Source organism: Panicum virgatum, unplaced genomic scaffold, assembly GCF_016808335.1.
Source record: "Panicum virgatum strain AP13 unplaced genomic scaffold, P.virgatum_v5 scaffold_199, whole genome shotgun sequence".
Classification (NCBI taxonomy): Eukaryota; Viridiplantae; Streptophyta; class Magnoliopsida; order Poales; family Poaceae; genus Panicum; species Panicum virgatum.
The window spans coordinates 380,745-399,796 of NW_024376263.1; the positions used below are offsets into that span (position 1 = coordinate 380,745).

Here is a 19,052-nt window from a genome sequence, read left to right on the forward strand (position 1 = left end):
ACTTGCAGGGGCGGTCTGGGATGGTGCGGCAGGGGCAGCGGCCGGCCGACGCCATGTTCCCGTGGCGGCGGTGCGGTGAGGGGCGGGGAAAGAGGTTGGGGAGGTCGAGGAGGATGCGACAAAGCTCACCGCATGCTGAGTTCATACGGAGGAAGGCCGGAAGACGGAGGTCGACGCGCGGGGCGGAGCTTCGAGCGGTCAACAATGGTGGACAACGATGGGGGAGCCGATTCCGGCCAAGGAAGAGGTCGGCCATGCCCGTGGATGCTTGGCGAAGGTGGAGGACCAAGTGGGCTGTCTCTTGGCAGGCGAAATCGAAGTGGGAGCGGTGGGGATGGCTGGCACAGTGTCGGCGGTTCGCTCTACTTCCACCTGAGCTGAAGGAGGAAGAAGAGAGGGGGCTTGGGATCAGAATGGGGCACTCGCGGGAGAGGATAAGGTCGCGCTCGTTGTGGGCAACGCGTTGAGGTCGTCAGCTGTGGCGACGATGGCGGGTCCGATGACAGCGGCACGGTGAGCCCCACTGTCACGTGTCATCCATATTACCAAAACCACACAACAAAACCATTTGGATCACCAAATGTGAATGATTTTGATATTTGGATGGTCTTGGAGATGCATGACAATAGTTGGATGGCGAAAAATGAACTTTTTTCTAGAAATAATGTACTCCTAAAAGCATACCCATCATGTCCTCTATCCACTCATAAAAGTTAAACTTAAAATTCAATATGTACATGGTGAAACAGAAAAGAAATGTCATTAAGGATAGATAGGGCCAATTAAATTTGCTCAACGGAGTAAATTGAGTCTAAATTTTGCTTAGTGGTTAAGCGGGGATAAAGTGGATTGGCGAGGATAGTAAAACGGACTTTTCCAGAAATTACAGTTTCAATTGCAATTGAATCTCTGCGACTACAAATTCTTTTAAGTTGCAACTATTATATAGAAAAAAGTCTATATCACCCCTCACCTATGGGGTGGACTACATAAACCCCAACCTATGAAACGGTCTATATCACCCCCTGAACTTTTCGAAACCGGTCAAATTACCCCCTAAAGCAGTTTTGAAAAATCATAGTAAATCACAAAAAAAATCAAAAAATAGAAAATCCAATTGTTTTAGACTCCAAATGAGTAGATCTATACAGTGAACATATAATATGACATGTTTTAGTATATTTTTTACAGCTATGAAGAAAAACATAAATCTAAAACTACAACAAAAAATATACTATAACATATTATATTATATATTCAATTGTTCACTATGTAGATCTACTCATTTGAGGCCCAACACAATTAGATTTTCTATTTTATGATTTTTTTGTGATTTATTATGATTTTTCAAAATTGCTTTAGGGAGTAATTTGACCGTTTTTGAAAAATTCAGGAGATGATATAAATCGTTTCATAGGTTGGGGGGAGGGGTATGTAGTCCACCTCTATTAGTGAGGGAGTGATATAGACTTTTTCTTATTATATATACTATTGCGATATTACATGACAGTAGTATACATGAAAAGCCAGAATTTCAGCAATAACTTTAGAATTAAAAAGGCCGTTAACAAGAATCATCATCAGTTCATACTTCGGCGCCCGTGGCAATACAGTCCTCGCATGCATATAGTGAAGAATACGGCTATAGATTCGAGTTAATAGTTGTTACTATTTCAGGCCAGAAGAATGATTGTAATCCTATCGATTCACATCGCATACACCAAAACTTTTGTATATATACAACTTACTAAGCTTCTCCTCTATTGAAGGAAAATCGAGGAGCCTCTCAGGAACAGAGGGATTGCTATCCCGTTTGAATATCATCTACTCGGTTCAGAAAACGTGGAAGAAGAAAATCAGCTTTTCTCAACAACATCTCGACAAGCTGGTTGGCGTTTATGTTAATGCTGTTCTCCCCCCGCTTGACCCCTGGAAGAACAGATCAATTGCACGCAGGAGCGTCTGCTGCTCCGATTGAACTGCAGCAGAGTCTGTGTTCTGGTTCAGCATCAGGCCAAAGAGCAATGCGACCATGTCATTGGTGCTCCTTGCAACCTTTTTAACACTTTGCCCAAACATTTGCGCCTTGGAGTTTCCCTCATAGACCTGCCTTCTGCATACCTGCATCATGTTATGAACGACGTGAGCCTGGTGGACCAAATCAAATTCACCGGGGCAGAGGAATCCAAAAGGTGTAAACTAACAAAAGGTTATGTACAGCTATACAATGCCATGCTCTACATTTTAAGATTATGAAGAGCATTACACAAACCTGGAACAAGTTATGTAGAGCAACAGTGTGCTCTTGACTCAGATATTTCCTAGCCATGAGCTCACTGAATGACTGAAGAGATTGACAATTTCTGCAGTAACATTCCTAGCAGAAAGATTAGCCATAATGCCAGAAATCAGATGGCTATCAAACAGCAATGTTAGCCAATCTGGTACTTGGCTCAGCCTGAGCAATGAAACAGCTAGATTCGCTGCAATCTTCTGCTGATTGGTGAAAGATTTGGACGTCAAACCAGGAGCAGTCAAGGCAACAGCAAATTCCTCCATTATTAATCGAAACCATTTGGATTCTCTGGCCGCCACCTTCTCTTGGCTTCCAAATTTCTCCCAACCTAAAATCACAGAGAGACAGGTACCGCAATTTCCAGCAACTTTACTGTCTTCACCGAAGACCAAACCCTCGGTCACTGCAATAATGGACTTCAGATACTTCACAGAGCATCTTAATTCAGCATTAATACATGTTCTTTGATCTGAAATTCTCGTAAACAACTCCAACAGACATTGTGAAGAAATAAGTTTAATAGGTGGTGGACCGAAGTGCATGAGACGGCATAAATCATGGCATGGAATACCAAGGACAGAAAAGGAATGGATGTCTTCTGAATGCTGAAGGAAGTCCTGCCAGTCAATACTTGCCTCTAGAATTGTATGCAAACTGAAAATAGAGACCACAATTAGTGCATGCTGAAGCAAATAAAATTAAGCATGCAAGTAATCACTTCATAGTTCATACCTTCTTAGAGAGAAAACACCAATAGAAGTACAAGACTTAGGAGTTCTCCAAAGGCTGTATCCTGATTGTGTTGAAATAAAGATGGGCCTTTTGAACATGCTTTCTGTACTATAACATCCGTTAAAGAAACCAATGAACTGTTCAAGATTATGGCTTTTGCAGGCTCAACAAGAACTTTGTTTGCTGAATGATGCAAAACAAAGCATAATACCCCAATCAATATCTTGTGTTCTTGGTTATTAGATGTATAATCAATACCAGAATTGATAAATTCCAATAGCTGTAAACAAAAGCGGTTTCTGAATTAAACAAACTATAAATATAACCAGAAATGATGCAAATTAAAATACTAGCTAACAACAGATTCTTTTTGAATGTTGCATTGACCAATACAAACAATTAGGGTTTAAGGATGGTTCCCTATTTCCACAAGTTTACCCCCAACAGTCATCCCATGAAGCTTTTAATAACCAACAAATAATATTGTTTAAATGTGATTAAAACTACACTACGTGTTGTGATTTGCATGGTTCAACTCATATCAACAGAACAAGAGTACCTTCATAGTAAGAGGAAGCCATTCATCTTCGTGAGCTAATGTCAATGCACTTGCTGAACATAAGATGTTAAAGATCAAATAGGAACAAACTGTTTGGATCCTTGAAAAGTATGGTAAGCAATATATGCCATGGAATGAATTGACAATGCCGCATGATATAAACTGATCAGATGAACAAGGAGAGATGGTGATGATTTCAGTGATAACACGGAGAACTGATAAGACCTCTTCTTCAGTACCCTCCTTTACTATCTGGTTTAGCAAGAACACCAGCAAAAACGAGATGACGGTTTCTCCAGAAAGTACCAGCTCTGCAACCATTTGTATGTCCACCAACAGACTGCTGTTTGAGAGCATAATAGTTTCATCTTCACAGAAAGTTTTACAAAAATTTAGCATCTGGAAGGCAAGTGGTTCCATGAGTTCTTGCTTCTGTAAGAGCCATTTTATTGCTATTGGATGGACTCAGATAGCAAGCAAATCCCAATCCTTTTGTGTCATTACATGGAATAGAGTATTCTCAGCTTCTGGACTATGTGGAATGCTGCAGCTATAGGAAATGCCCCTGACATAAGCATAAAGGTGGACCAGAAGCGTAAACATAACAGAAAAATTAATTTCATATTCTACTGTAACTCTAGAATACTGTAGAGGGTTATTTGCCATATCCTGATGTGTTAATAATATAAACAGTTTGTAACTCTAGACAAGCATTAAAGCTACTATTGAGAATAGCAAACATGATAGCACTGCTACGGAGGTTAGATTTTCAGCAAACCAAAGAAACTTCAACCAAACAACACATTTTTGCAGTTGTTTTAGCTGGATATCAACAACCATTAATTCTATTGATCGCCATTCACAGAGTACTGTCAGTACTCACCATTTTATAGAAAGTATTGTTCTACTTCAGCCTTCGGCCATGCTATTAGCAGCAATAAGAGAACTTTGTATCTGCAATGAAAAAGGATATGTTTTTTGGGAAAAACTTTAGGAAAAACATTTAAGTCAAGCTCTGAATGTAACAAATACACCCTGAACCATGACAAGATATTTGGGAAATATTAATAGTGCAGTGGCAGACAAAATCCTCAAGGCCAATAAATAAAACTCGACCTGTGGGACCTAGCCGGCCCACGGCATTAGTGAAAGAAGAAGACAACCTTCTCACACAGGTCGAGAAAACCCCCGAACCCCCCCTCCCACCCCGTACACAGGACCCGGTCCCCAGGTGAGTCCAGTTCGGCGCAGCGCACCGTGCCCTGGCTGGGTCGTGTTCCACCGTGCTTTGAGGAATTGGGAGGGGCGAGGGGATTTTTTTAACCCCAGATCGAAATCCGTTCCCACCAGGAATCGAACTCGAGAGCTGAGTGCCGCTGGAGCTCCTGACCACTCGGCCTGAAGTCCTTTGGCTCAAGGCCAATAAATAGAATAGGATATCATAAAAAGGAAGTCATAATTTGTATACAACAGGATTGCATAAGTTGGTGTTCTCAAGCCCACAAAAAATATTTACAAATAGGAACTAAGTCACACAAACTATTCTTGACAAGGCAAAAATTTATCTTTTACCTATAAGCCATTTGGATTATCTTGGCAATTTCAGTGTACATTTATCTTGTATGATCATGATCTCACCTGCTCACCATTTCTTTTGTAATTTTCAAGGGGAAGAAATGCAACTATGATTAAACATCGCACATAAATGGTCTATTCCATGTTCAAGCTCAGTTCACTGACCTTGAAGCCACTATAGTCCTTGAGCTGTTGCAAATTGCCATTGATTTCCAAGCATAAAGATCAAAGCTTCCAATAAAAATATATTATCAGCGCTTGGGCTTGATTAGTTTTAGCTTCAGTAGACTGTTATTAAAAATAAGCAATACTATCACAATGGAATGACCTTGATCCTTTTGTGTTATTAGTGGCGTCGATGCTAACTATCATATGTCTAAGTAGCGCAACATGAAAATTGCACAATATCTGATATCATTGCATTTTTATTCATAGAACTGGATCAAGTCGAATCAAGTATGGACAAATTTAGTAGAGTGCAGTATTAGGGCAGGTGTACACTTAATAGTGAATAAACAAACTTGTACTGCAAAATCGTTGTTGCATCAACCATAGATGTTCAGGACCACCTACTAATTCACTAAAAGATCGAAAATTGGAGCCTATAATAGCAATACAGAGAAGATCAAAGTTCGGCAAGGCGCTAGGCGTTTTCTAGGCGGTGACCCACTGCCTAGAGCCTAGGCGTTAGCAAGGCATTTTCTAGGCGTTAGTATATACACATAAATATGTTTAAAAAAGAAAAAGAAAACAGCAGATAACTGGACTTCAAGGAAGAGAAAGGCCCATAAAACATTAAACGGCCCAAAGCCCAAGTCCCAAACACCTTATCAGCTTATCCCTTTCTCCTCTGCTCGGTCTCTCGCAACACATACGCATACAGCCGCCGCCGCCGTTGGTTCCCTCGCGCATCTCTCTCTCCCCGTCTCCTCTGGTCAGCGCGCCGCCTGCACGCCGCCCGCCGCTCCTTGCCCCCACCGAAGACCTCCGCTCGTCCTCTTCCACCAGCGACCTCCGCCCGCCGGCCGCCGGTCTTCCTCTCCCCCACTGGTGACCTCCGCTCGCCTATCCCTCCGCCTACCCCTTAGGCGAGGCGGCACCCCTCCGCCCAGCGCGTAAGCGCGCCTAAGGCGTCGCCTTGCCGAACTTTGGAGAAGATTGGTACAGATTGTCAATTTCTCAGTTAGGTTGGCATTACATGGAAAAGTTGAGGACAATAGATGCTAAATTGGGCATTTACTAAACCGAGTAATAGAGAATCATCCATATATTTATATATGTATAGGAAAAGATAAATGTACATGCCCTAGAAGATATGTCATTTCATTTTTTAGATAAAATGGATCATAACTACACACTTCCCTAGACCAATTTGGATTTGAAAACTCATTTTAGTGGTAATGTTGAAGAAAGGTATATTATAGTACCTGCCGATGTATTTAGTAGCACCAAAGAACATGGCTAGCCTCTAGACAACCACAACTATGAGATGCGTTGTTTGAAGGTCAAATTGAATCTTGGAAATCCTAAAGACATAGTACGGTAATTAGCATTCAGGAAATGTAAGAAAGTGCCAATGGTGTAAAAAAATATGGTGATCAAAATGCATAAGCGATAATAGTGCAACAGTAATTGTCTAAGGCTTGCCACAAATTAGCCTAATGAAAGGTATTGTATGAGTTACAACCCAAATCTATGATCAGGAATTCCAAAGCTATTGATATTGCTCTTCCTCCCTTCAGCTAACTACCTTTGGCTACTACACAAGATTGCAAATGAATAACTGACTGACACGGAAAAAATGTTTAGTGCTCCAAAGACAACCTTGTGCTTTGCAAGGATAGGACTACTACTCAATAGCAAAGCTGCAGCATCAAAGCAAATAAAAGTTATATTTACATCCGACAAAACAAGAAGAAACATCCTGGTAAATTTTGAGCATAAAGTTTCACTATTTAGGTTGCTGATGTTTGTAGACGTGTTGGTGAGTGGACCTCAAAGTTTAAAAATGACATGGCCAGTTGTATGTACGTCGGGTCATATCTCAAGAAATAAGAGCAGTAACACGAACTTCTTGAAAACATAGTTGGGAGTCAATAACTGAAAATTAAAAAGACTACCAACAGTCCGACACCTAAATTCAGCAGTCCCTTTGAGATATCTGCTAAAAAAAGGGCGTACCCAATGTCGTAGGCTTCCCGCACTGTGCAGGGTCTGGGGAAGGGTTGTCTTTAAGCCCCAAGTCTTACCCACACAAATGTGCAGAGGCTGGGGCTCGAACCCGGGACCTTCCGGTTACAGACGGTAGGCTCTACCGCTGCACCAGGCCCGCCCTTCTTGAGATATCTGCTACCAATTTATAAATTTGTTACTAATAATAGCTATTGGAGGAAGCTAATACTTGCAAGGACAAGCTAACATAATAGTTGCATTAAGATATCGTAAATAGCTTGTTATGATTAAAACATAATATAACCTATAGCTATAATGAAAGCTTACTTTTCTTGAATACCAATCAAGGAAAGCTCCTAAGAAAAACCATAAAATCAAATTTCCTAATTTTATCTATGCTGAACATTTCAGTGTGCAATTGGGTAACCTTCACAGCAGATTATCTAGATAATAAGTGCTTTGATTTACCTCAAATTTGTTGACGGCAACCAATTTGAGCCCTTTATACAAGCTCCAGGAGATTGTTGTTGATCAATCATCACGACCATTCAAGTTGTACCTACCCTGTGCAGAATAAAGTTCAATTGGGAATCACACTTTCATCACAATATTTAGACAATGCTTGAGGAACTTTAACTTCAAGAACTCATAAAAAATTATCTATTGAAGAAACAAAATTATGCAAATTCACATGCAGTTCACACAGGTGAACTTTTAAAAATATATAAGCCACATAGGCAACCACATTTATTAAAAGTCAGTGGTTACCAGGATGCAGTTGCTCCAAATGGTAGTACCTCAGTTTACCTCAAGCGAGGTTTGCATATGATAAGCGACCAACTGAAAAACTAAAGGTGAGAAAGCAATGGCATAAATTTTGAGTTCGTAGGTGCGTACCCCTTGTGACTTGGAGAATCGTTGTCAGCCTGATGTGTAGCGAAGATGAAAGCAGTGAACTGTTAGAAATCAAGAAAGAAGGAAGTATAAATGAGAAGATGTGATCTGCATTTGGTCAATTATGATTTAGCAGATCATTGTGCCTCTTATAGTAAAAATAAAAAAGAAAACAAAAAGGAATGTTGCATCCTGTAAAGAATACTACAGAGCAGCAAACTATGTTGAAAATTTTGAAAAGTTGATAAAGGGTAATGCTTAGAGTAAGGGAAGGTGTGAATATCATAGAAGAATTGCATAAGGAACTGAGGTTGTTATATACTAAAAAGAAGCTCTAGCACAAACTATTTCTGTTTGGCACTTAGTCCATGTCTAAATGAAAATAAAGAGTAAACTGCAGTTGCAAAGGTTCAGCTTGAAGGAAAATGTAAGACAACATAGAAGGAAATTTAAGTCATTACAACTGCAAATCTGCATCTTGATTGAACAATAGTTGAATCGAACCCTTGGCAAACGGGAGCCCAATTGTCGTGTTCAAAGTATCTCTTTCATTCATATTTTTTTCGCGAACATGCATAGCATATTTTCCATTCATATTAATACAATTTGAAAATAAATCTGGGCATACAATAGCTCAGGACAGGGGGTGATTCACCTATTGCAGCAACTCTACAATAGGTATTCAGAATTACATACAGTATGAAGTATAGCACTATCATGACAGCAAGTATAATGAAGTAAAAAATAAGTACCAAAGATGAACTAAAAAGTAAAGATATTGACTAAATGCAATAACCACAAAAGAGCAGTCTCTCCGGATGCTTTTGGTTAAAACTCAATCAGAGGCATTGTTCTATTTAAATATTGAAAAAATAAGCAAAATACATCCATGAGCATATTTTTTCCTCAAAACTAAGAAACTACTCATTTATTTTCTGTATAGGTTAGAAACACCATACATGCATTTATTTCTAACATTAAAACAGAAATAATTCATATGCATCTATTTCTAACCTTTACAGAAGAAACACTATCCATACCCAAATTTGCATTTCTTGTGTATGCTCATCACCGGAGAGCTATATTTACCTCCATATATCCATCATCAAGCAAAAAATTGATTCACATGAATAATATATGTAATCAGAAATTACTAACCGTCAAGAAAGGTATGTGATTTTGATGTCTAGAACAAAAAAGAAACAGGCATATAATTGAATCTCCATGTTCTTCATTGAGAGGATGATAACCATGGTCTTCATGAGGCTGCCAACAACTAACATCACAATTGCCTTTGGGTTAGCTGCATCATAAACCTCATGGATAGTAAAATCAGAAGCTAATTGCCTTTGGGTTAGCAGCATCATAAACCTCATGGATAGTAAAATCAGAAGCTCGATGGCCCCACAAGGTAATTTTAACTTCAGTGTTGCTGTAGACAGTGAAAAGCACAATATCTTAGAGAGTGGAGGAAGAACCAGAAAAAACAACATGTGTAATAAAGTGATTATCACCCTAAGTCCATGAGCACGATATCCCTTTGAGGGTAGGAGCTGGTTTGTTGGGCAGATGCACTGTGCGAACTTCAGATACCTCAACAAGAGTTCCAAGCACATCTGCACTGGTGAATAGCATCACAATTCACAAAAGGCCACATCAAGCAGCATAGATAACTATTTATTGGCTACAACACTGGAAGTAAATAATCAAAGCACCCAATCAGCCTAAATGAGTAAACAACAAGAAGGCTTCAACTTACCCCAGGCCCCCCACAACCACCACAAAGGCTTTTAGTCCTAACTCCTAAGCAAGTCCAGGTTCGCTAGAGTTGAAACACAGCTAAGGTTGAAATTAGCCCCTTAGCTTGGATGAAGAATGAAGCCACAGATGACACAGTATCTTCTTAGCTTTTATTTGTTCACATATTAATGCGACAATAATCCCTACAATTTAAGACTCTTAGTGATTATACTGAGGTATAAGGTTTTTGCCTACCACAATTGTTCTGTAAATATCACAGCAAGCCTTGTCAACCTCAATGCCTGCTAGTATCGCTGCTCCTTATGACGCTCTGCGAGAATTGTAAAAAGCAGGAGCAAGCAAGAGCAATCAGGCAGAACAAACATTAAAATTAGAAAATTGTGTCTCGGTTCAAAAATCATAAATGGAAGATGATGCCATGCAACAAAATCAGGTGCAGACCTTGAGCTTGGCGACGACTTTGGCAGCGGACCTGGGTTCCGTTGGGCTTGGCGGTCTCTACAAAATTCTCGATCTCCAGTGCCTCTTCCAGCTAGAACTGCAACAGTCATAGATGAAAGGATCACCAGTTTGGTCCGATTATAAATAAAAGCTAGAAGGTAGTAAATTGGTTATTACTAATACCTGCACGCCGGCCTCCTTATCACCTGCAACTAAATTTCCATTAAATCTCGAATTTACCCCCTAAATTGCAAAATTCACATATCACAGAATATTGCACATCACATCCCACAATCACATATAGAATCACACCACATATAGAATCACAATCCTCAAGTTTCATGCATAAATATTGTGAACAAACGTAGCACATCACATTCTCAAGTTTCTTGCATAAATGAATGTCTCACAATATATGAACATACATAACAATGTACCACATAAATATTATATAGTACATACTACAAATTAATATTACAAAAATATTAAATCAGACACTACAGGTTTTGCCTCGTTGTTGTGGTTCGGATGATCATCTCTTGGGTAGTTGGTGACGCCGCCACAGCATGCCACGTTGGTCGTACAGGACCCTGCGCAGTTGAAGCAGCCTAAAACCCATTTTGCTAGCTTCTTAAACGGTTTCATCACTAACCGTGGGTTTTGTGAGATATATGAAATATGAACAAAACCACCAAAAAAAACACAGAGAATTCGAAAATTCGTCTGTGGGTTCAATGAATTTTCTGCTACAGGCAAAATCCTAGTATTGCAACCAATACACCTTACGGACGACGGCGGAGGAGGCCCGGACGGACGGGCGGCAGCGGAGGAGGCCCGGACGGACGCCAGCGGAGGAGGCCCGGAGGGACGGCGGCAGCGAAGGAGGCCCGGAGGAATGGCGGCGGAGGAGGCCCGGACGGGATGCGGAGTCGGATGGGTGGTCTCGGCGGCGGCGGTGGCAGCGGAGGCTCGGACGGGCGGCAGCGGAGGAGGCCCCGAGGGACGGCAGCAGCGGAGGAGGCCCGGAGGGACGGCGACGGAGGAGGCCCGGACGGGCGGCGGAATCGGAGGGGGGCTCTCGGCGGCGGCAGCGGAGGCCCGGACGGGCGGCAGCGGAGAAGGCCCCGAGGGATGGCAGCAGCGGAGGAGGCTCGGAGGGACGGCGACGGAGGAGGCCCGGACGGGCGGCGGAATCGGAGGGGGGCTCTCGGCGGCGGCAGCGGAGGCGGAGGCCATTGCAGTCCGTGAGATTAAAGGGCTCGGAGCCTGTACTGACGGAGTGTGCAGGTGAGAGATGGAGAGGGAGCCTGTGAACGCGTGGGAGATGGAGATGGATCCGGGCCTGGCTGTCAGCTGCAGTGAAGAAACACAAACGCGTGGGTTGTGGAGATGGATCCGTGTGCTCCCTTCGCTGACCAATCAGAGGGCTTCGTGCGGAGTCAACGATCCGCTGGTAGAGGACTGGAGGCTGGCGTGCGTCGTGGCGTCGGTCCGTCGCATGCGAACCACATTTCTAGCGGCGGATCTCATTACCAACGGCCGCTAGAAATCGATTTCTAGACAGAAACATGCAGTCCAGATGCAAGTTCAGAGAGGGCTGAATTAACGAAAATGTTTATAGGTAATTTTCCTACACTCCAAAATAACTTCAGTACAGCAAGTTTTATGTGCAATTTTCTGTGCATGTGTTGGGCGCTGGTGTGCAGTGCCAAATATTCTTCTGTGTCTCCACTTCCTGTGTTCGCCTGATCCTTCATGAACTGAGTGCCTGAGTGTGAGCTGTGAGAGAAGTCTAGGCCATGTCTACCTTGCCATCATATATTATTTAGACAACAGTCTCAGTGACCACTACAAATTGCTTTTTAGCTGTTGTTTCATGTAAGTAGTAAGTATGCAGCTTGAGTATGAGTAAAAACATTCCATATTACCAGTATGTAGATGTTGTCTTAAATTATGTACTGCTGTTTGTGACTTGTATATTTTTGTTACATGTGAATGATACTATATTGATGGCGTCATGCTTGGCCTCTAGTGAATTAGGAGTAATTTGTGATGGATTGTTACAAAATTGGATAATTCTCCATCAGTACGATGTAGTGTATTACTGTATTACCTTCTTGGAGTAGCAATTCAGAGTGATACCCTAAATTTATTTTTTGGTTCCTCTACAGGCCTCCACCTCTTCCTAATCTAGAGGTTTCAGTTATGGTTGTTGAGAAAGCTGCAGATCATGCTCTTGTATGGATCAATAGGTTGCTCGCTGTTGGCGATGGCATCGCAATTAAGAGAGATGGGAGAGTTTTTATACAGGTGTGTCTCTTTCTCTAAGATCCTTAGTTTGTCACACAAGACCTTTTTCATTTATCTGCTCTGATGCTGTTACTATCCCAGGACACCTGCTCAAGCGTGGGTTCTGCTTGCTATTTCCATGTGGCCTTGTTGCACAGTTGATGCTCCTTGGGCTGGATGTGATCTGCTGATACATTCCTGGTATGAACATTGGGTAGCTGTATCCTGAATCCATGTGACTTACTAACTGATTTTCATATCTGACATATGCACTTCTCAGAGATCAAGAACCAGTCTAAATATTTCCAGTAGAGATTTTAGCTCATTATTCAAGCATTGCATTTTTCAGGCAAGTTCTTCAGGAGAGGTAGTGGCTGGGTGCAAAGGAATTTATGATATGGAAGGCTTAAGTAGTGCTCTGTACCACAACACAATGTTGGTAAGCTGTCCTTTGTACCAACCTAAGAATTTTCACTGATTGGCACTTGGCAGTAACTAAAACAACCCTCCTGCAGTATAGATTGATAACCTGGTTCCTCATCAATCTGTGGTTGCCACTATTGCCTTTATGATTGTTATTCATATGTTGTCTCACTCCTTTTACAATTTTTTAATGGAGGTGGTCTAATCTATATATGAATGTAAATATGCGAAGTGTCAATTCCGTACACATGAAAGTTAATTTGTTTTCTTTGTGTGCTCTATGACCAAGAGGAGTAGATTGATATAAGCTACTGAATCCAAACTTGCCACCTTATGTGCTTTAGGAACTGCCACTATTTTTCATCTCATGTTCTCTCCTCACCAAATGCATGAATTTCATCTCATGACTGCATGACATAATGTGCTGACAAATAGACTAGCTAATTTCATTTCCATATGTTACATTACAAGTAGAAAAGATAGCTACTGATGCTCAGTGCTCTGGCGTTCTGCGCAAGCTGCTAAACTAAGGTACATGACCATTCATAATAGGCATATATAGTCTGCATATAACTTCATTGATTTTGTTTATATGGAAAATGTATTAACGTGTTTTCTTCTCTGCAGATAGGAATCTGGCCTCCTCTGCTACCTTCCTACAAATACCTAAGCAATTCTGTAGAACTTGAGACTGGCAATTATGAAGAACTTCAAATGGTGAGGTCAGGGTAGCAGTAAAATGGCATTGCATTTGACTGACAAAGTGGCAACATGGTTCTCGTGAAATTCAGGTTCATGTCTCAAATGAGCTATTCAGGTTCATATCTTCTGTGCCCTCTGACTGTTTAATGATCTTGCTTTTAATTGCGCAGGACTGTTATAATTAGGCATAAAGCCTTTGGTTAATATAGAAGCCTGCCAGGTAACAATCAGTTACCAAATTATTTAGAACTGTTGATGACCTGACTTTTAGTTTTGGTGGAGCAGTTGAAGTATATAATGATTTGCTTGAAAATTATTTATTCTTTTGCTACATCTGTCTGAAGCTAGTTGAAATTCAGTTACCAAATCCAGTTTGTATTGAGCTATTCAGTTGTTGTATGCAATATATTGCTGCTTTTTTAGGCATTGTTAAGAATCTGTTGTCCTACATGTCCTCGGTAGTCCAGTTTGGCTTCTTAGGCAACTTATTTTGTTGGAATAATTTCAACCATTTTGGTGTGTGCAAACTCCATTGGTTCTACCAGTTGCTTATTTATATACTACATCTTTCTCTGCTTCTAGTGTGTGCTTCTGTTCTATCCCTGTCATTGCTGCCTGTGTTTATAATTTAAAACATTTTTGTAGAAGCTTTGTAGTACCTTGAGTGCTCAATACAGTATGTAGGATAACATTGGTGTCCAGTTAATAATTTAATATATGGGAATTCGTTATTTGGTGCATAAACAACGATTTTGGTATTGAAATGTGTTCGTATCATGGTCAGTTGCGTCTTCGCTTCTATCAGGTGTACCAAGAATGAGTTTCCTGTTGGTCATTTAAGATGTATTTGTGGTCATCTTTTTCAGGGGAGCCAATAAGGGACTTTTCAGATTAATTTTCCCTAGCAGATTAATTTGATACTTGCTCTGCATGGCTGCATACTGAATGATCTATGGTGAATGGGAGCACCTGTATCCATGTCCTACCAAATCCGATTTGAGATGCTGTACATGTCTGATTTCTGTGTAGTGCAACATTGGATCCATTTTGGTTCATTATCCATGTCCTGCTAACGATGTTCAACCCCACAATATTATTTGCTTCGTGTCAAGGAGCACCTGTGCACTAATGCCATATGGATGCCCAGTGTTTCACAAGATTTTAGGCAATTATTATTGTGATTACCATTTATCAAAAAAAAAAACCCTGCTGTTTACCAGTAAAGATAACTTAGTAAGTTTATGAGCTAGTGGCTTGTTCTGTTCTTCTGTTTATGAGCTAATCGGCTTTTACTGTTTTCATAATCGGCTTTTACTGTTTCATGCACATATACATATCATATATTAATCAAAGTATCAGTGCCTTCTCATGATTACACAATAGAACTCATGCACATATACTGCAGCTATTTGTTTCTTTTTTATCTACAGGCTTACACAGCTTTGGAGAAAAACATGATATATTCCTTACTAAGAGTAGTGCTTTTGCTGGTTTGGAAATGGGAACGGTGGGTGATTGACTTCAATCTTATCCTCTAGGTCAGTACTATGTTTTTCATTCCTATATTATCAACTCATTTTTCCCATACATGTGCAACTCAGCAACCTATTCTATCTTGCCATCTTGGTGCCTAATATGAACCTGCTGCATCCATCACTATTGCATAGATCAATGTGAAGTAACAAAAAAAAGACCATGCTTTATAATCTGAACCATGTGTGATTGGCCATATAAAATTTCTTTTAGCAATGTCTTTTGTCTGCTTCCACATTTCCAAATCCATTTGTTTCTCAAAAAGTTATTAAATTAGGGGATAATATATATGTGAATTTGAATTTGAAACTAGAGATCACCTTCGGAGTCACAAGAATGATCTGTCGATGTTGTAGCTCCTTACTGTTGGTGGCACAAAAATACAGAGTGCCCAAAATGTAGCCAGAAAGTTCTTCCAAGCCAACTTGTAAAAATTACAAAACTAACTTACTTGAAAACATACTTACTGCAGCTGAAGAAACAGAGTATACTTACTGCAGCTGAAGAAACAGATTATACTTACTGCTACATTGTTTTTAATCTAGGGAGTAATATCTTCAAACTGCATGTGGGTTACTTTTCAGTCTAGAGATCTGATTCAGTTTATCCGTAGAGATCTACGGCTACAACCGACTTCTGTAGATGCTAACTTTTCATCAGGATGAACTGAATTTATATTTTGGGCTTGTGTATATCTTCCACTCCTAGTCAATATGCATCCACCACTGTGCGTTCAGCTCTAAAATGTCTATTTGTCATCCTACCCAGAGTACAAATTGCATGACCAATTGACTGATGTCCTGCAATGATGCTTTAATATACTTACATTCTGTACTCCACCATTAAACTGTAAATTCGCTGGTTAAATTAATCTTTGTAATAAGTTCAGTATACTCCAGTATTGGCCACTTCATTCGCATCCAGTGTTGGCCTCCATGTGTTAGTGTTGATGGCTAGAACTTGTAGAAAATTTTCCAGGTTCTGAATGATGTTGGCTTTGCATCTGTTAGCCGGCAGCAGCAACTGGTTTTTGTATTATGAGTATGACTTTAGTTCAGCGTCAATAACAACAGAAATTTGACAAGTTCAGATACCAACTCTGCTATTTCAATTCAGTTGTGGATGAACCAGATTATTCTGAATGTGGACATAGATGCAACTGGAAACTTTGTATGTATTTGTGATTTGTTATTGGAAAATCTGGCAATCGTAAATGTATTCAGCCTCGGAATGTTGTCATAGAATTTTAATATGTTTCATGACTTAGTGATGGATCTATATATATGCCTGTCGTGATGGATCTGTTTATATGCGTGATGGTGATTGAAATTTATATGCTGTTATAACCTGTATAAATAAAAATCAACAGCTGTTTTTTTCCATGGAAAAGCATTAATTTCGTCGGCCAAAGGAACCGACGAAAATAACTTACACGTGGATTATTTTCGTCGGCCCCAGCAGTCGACGAATTTATACATGGACACGTGGCCTTGCCCACCGTCCTCAATAAGTTTGTCGGCCTGTTTCAGCCGACGAATTTAATTACAATTAGTTCGTCGGGTTATGTTAGCTGACGAATTTAGTTGCCGACGGCAGTTAAATTCGTCGGGGAATTCAGGCCGCAAATTAATTCTAATTTTGTCGGTCCCGACGAACTTGACACCTTAATTTCGTCGATGACCTTTCGTCAGTTAAATTCGTCGGGAATGCCCGAAATTCGTCGGTTTATGGCCGAAGAATTTTATCCCGTTTCTTGTAGTGATGTGCCGAAAGGGAAGGGCGTCATCGTCAACCTGTGGGCGATTGGAAGGGACAAGAGCGCATGGCCTCGTCCCGAGGAGTTCATCCCGGTGAGGTTCTTGGCTGGCCAGGAGGTGCACTCATCAATGGTGAAGGAGGCATATAGGCCGTTTGGCGCGGGCCGCAGGGTGTGCCCTGGAATGGAGTACACCGCACGGTCCGTGCCATTGGCATCGATTCTGCATAGAAATGAGTGGAAACTACCTGATGGTGGTGATGGGATCGGATTGGAGGGCATGGACCTCAATGACCGCTATGGCACCGTGCTGAATCCGGCGACCCCGCTCCATGCATGCTGTGCTGGTGTGTCTACCGTGTGATGTGTTGCTCTACACATGCATTTAGCACATCGTGTAGGGGAATAAATAAAGTGGGAACAAGTATATGTATGTCTACGTTTTATACCACGGGAAAATAATCGATGTATCACACGTAGCAAATCAGGAAATCAGGAGGGTAGCACATAAGACAGCAGATATTAATACTTGTTTAGGTACGTGATGTCCTAAGTCTAGTGTATAATGATGCTTGTATTGCTTGTGTGTCGTGATGGTATATGCATTTAGGAGTGATGTTCAGTACAAGTTAAGGAGGGCGTGGTTTTGGCCCTGTTTGGTACAGCTTATCTAGGAAGCGCTTTCCAGATAAGCTGTATAAATGGAGCAAAAGCAGCGGTCAAAATAAGCTGGTTTGATCTAACTTCTGTTTATTAGTACAAATGAGAACAATGAGAATAAGCGTGGCCAGAATAAACTGCTGAAAAGCACGTCGTATGTTTGTTGAGTTCAGCTTATTTTGGCCATAAGCAGTTTATAAGCTGTACCAAACATGCCCTTTGTCGTCCCTCCTTACACAGTTCAGAGGGATAATGTTGTAGATGAAGTCCTTTTTAGATCACTTTACATATTAAATTTGTAACTGGTTATAGGAATCCCAATCTAGTTGATTTCAAGGAGTCATGATTCACTACCGGATTCACCGGCTTTGCCGAGTACCCCAGGCACTCGGCAAAGCCTGAAATACACTCGGCAAAGACTTTGCCGAGTGTAACACTCGGCAAAGGGCACACAACAAAAAAATTAACGGCAAAGGGCTCTTTGCCGAGTGCTATTTGTCGGGCACTCGGCAAAGCCTTTGCCGAGTGCCGAAAAACACTCGGCAAAGAAATGCACTTGATAAAATCAAAACCGAAAAAAAACCCGAAAAAAAACAGCAAAAAAAAATTATTGAACCAGGTGAGGCACCCACCAGCCAATGCCCACCCGTGCGGTATTTTTCGCGTAAAATTCACGCGCTTCGCGGCCGGTGGGATTCGCATAAAATTCACGCACTTCGCGGCCGGTGGGATTCAAACTCGTGACCTCTCTCTCGCGCATAACCTCCTCTACCACTCCACCCCTCTCTCACTTGTGTCTATATTGTGTTTTCCTTCCCCACATATTATAACAAACTGAATGTAAATTGATTGTTTGAGGCACTAAATTAATTCAAATAAAAAAGTTGTCAACTACAAAGTTGCATAACTTTTCGAGATCTACAACTTCCATATTGGTAGTTTCTTCATCTGAGGTCATTTAAAAATTTAAATTTCAAATTTGAAAACTTCAGACGTATTTTTCTGTGACAAGATGATTTCAAATAAAAAAGTTATCAACTACAAAGTTTCATAACTTTTCAAGACCTACAACTTTCATTTTGGTGGTTTTTCCATCCGAGGTTGTATGAAAAATTCAAATTTTGAAATTTTGAAATTCAAACATAGTTTTGCATGATAAGATGAACTAGAATGCACCCCCTGTAGTCACGCTTAATTTGGAGGTAGACACGCTTTATTTCATCTCTATACAAATCTAGGCATGCTTTCATAAAGCGTGT

The 19,052-nt window shown here is 40.9% G+C and overlaps 1 protein-coding gene, 1 long non-coding RNA gene and 1 pseudogene across 14 annotated transcripts; 2 read left to right on the forward strand and 1 right to left on the reverse strand.

Annotated features, from left to right (window-relative positions):
• Positions 1 to 1,532: 1,532 nt before the first annotated feature.
• Positions 1,533 to 11,475, reverse strand: LOC120693897 (annotated as a pseudogene).
• A 432-nt stretch (positions 11,476 to 11,907) lies between these two features.
• Positions 11,908 to 16,687, forward strand: LOC120693898. Of its 13 annotated transcripts, none has more exons than XR_005683210.1 (8): positions 11,908 to 12,051; positions 12,602 to 12,740; positions 12,822 to 12,920; positions 13,069 to 13,158; positions 13,614 to 13,673; positions 13,770 to 13,933; positions 14,015 to 15,382; positions 16,356 to 16,687. It is a non-coding gene; the product is annotated as an uncharacterized LOC120693898 (long non-coding RNA). The 13 variants fall into 13 exon arrangements; XR_005683201.1 differs by lacking the exon at positions 16,356 to 16,687 and having other exon boundaries at positions 14,015 to 14,134; positions 14,711 to 16,275; XR_005683207.1 differs by lacking the exons at positions 11,908 to 12,051; positions 16,356 to 16,687 and adding an exon at positions 15,850 to 16,275 and having other exon boundaries at positions 12,365 to 12,740; positions 14,015 to 14,134; positions 15,275 to 15,382.
• Positions 16,688 to 17,083: 396 nt separating this feature from the next.
• On the forward strand, positions 17,084 to 17,497 carry LOC120693911 (oryzalexin E synthase-like). The gene has a single exon (XM_039977108.1). The coding sequence runs from the start codon at positions 17,084 to 17,086 to the stop codon at positions 17,495 to 17,497; it is 414 nt and encodes a 137-aa protein (XP_039833042.1).
• The last annotated feature ends 1,555 nt before the right edge of the window (positions 17,498 to 19,052 follow it).

Coding starts and splice junctions, on each gene's coding strand:
- LOC120693911 (XM_039977108.1), top strand. CDS start 17,084: ATGCCCGAAATTCGTCGGTTTATGGCCGAAGAATTTTATCCCGTTTCT.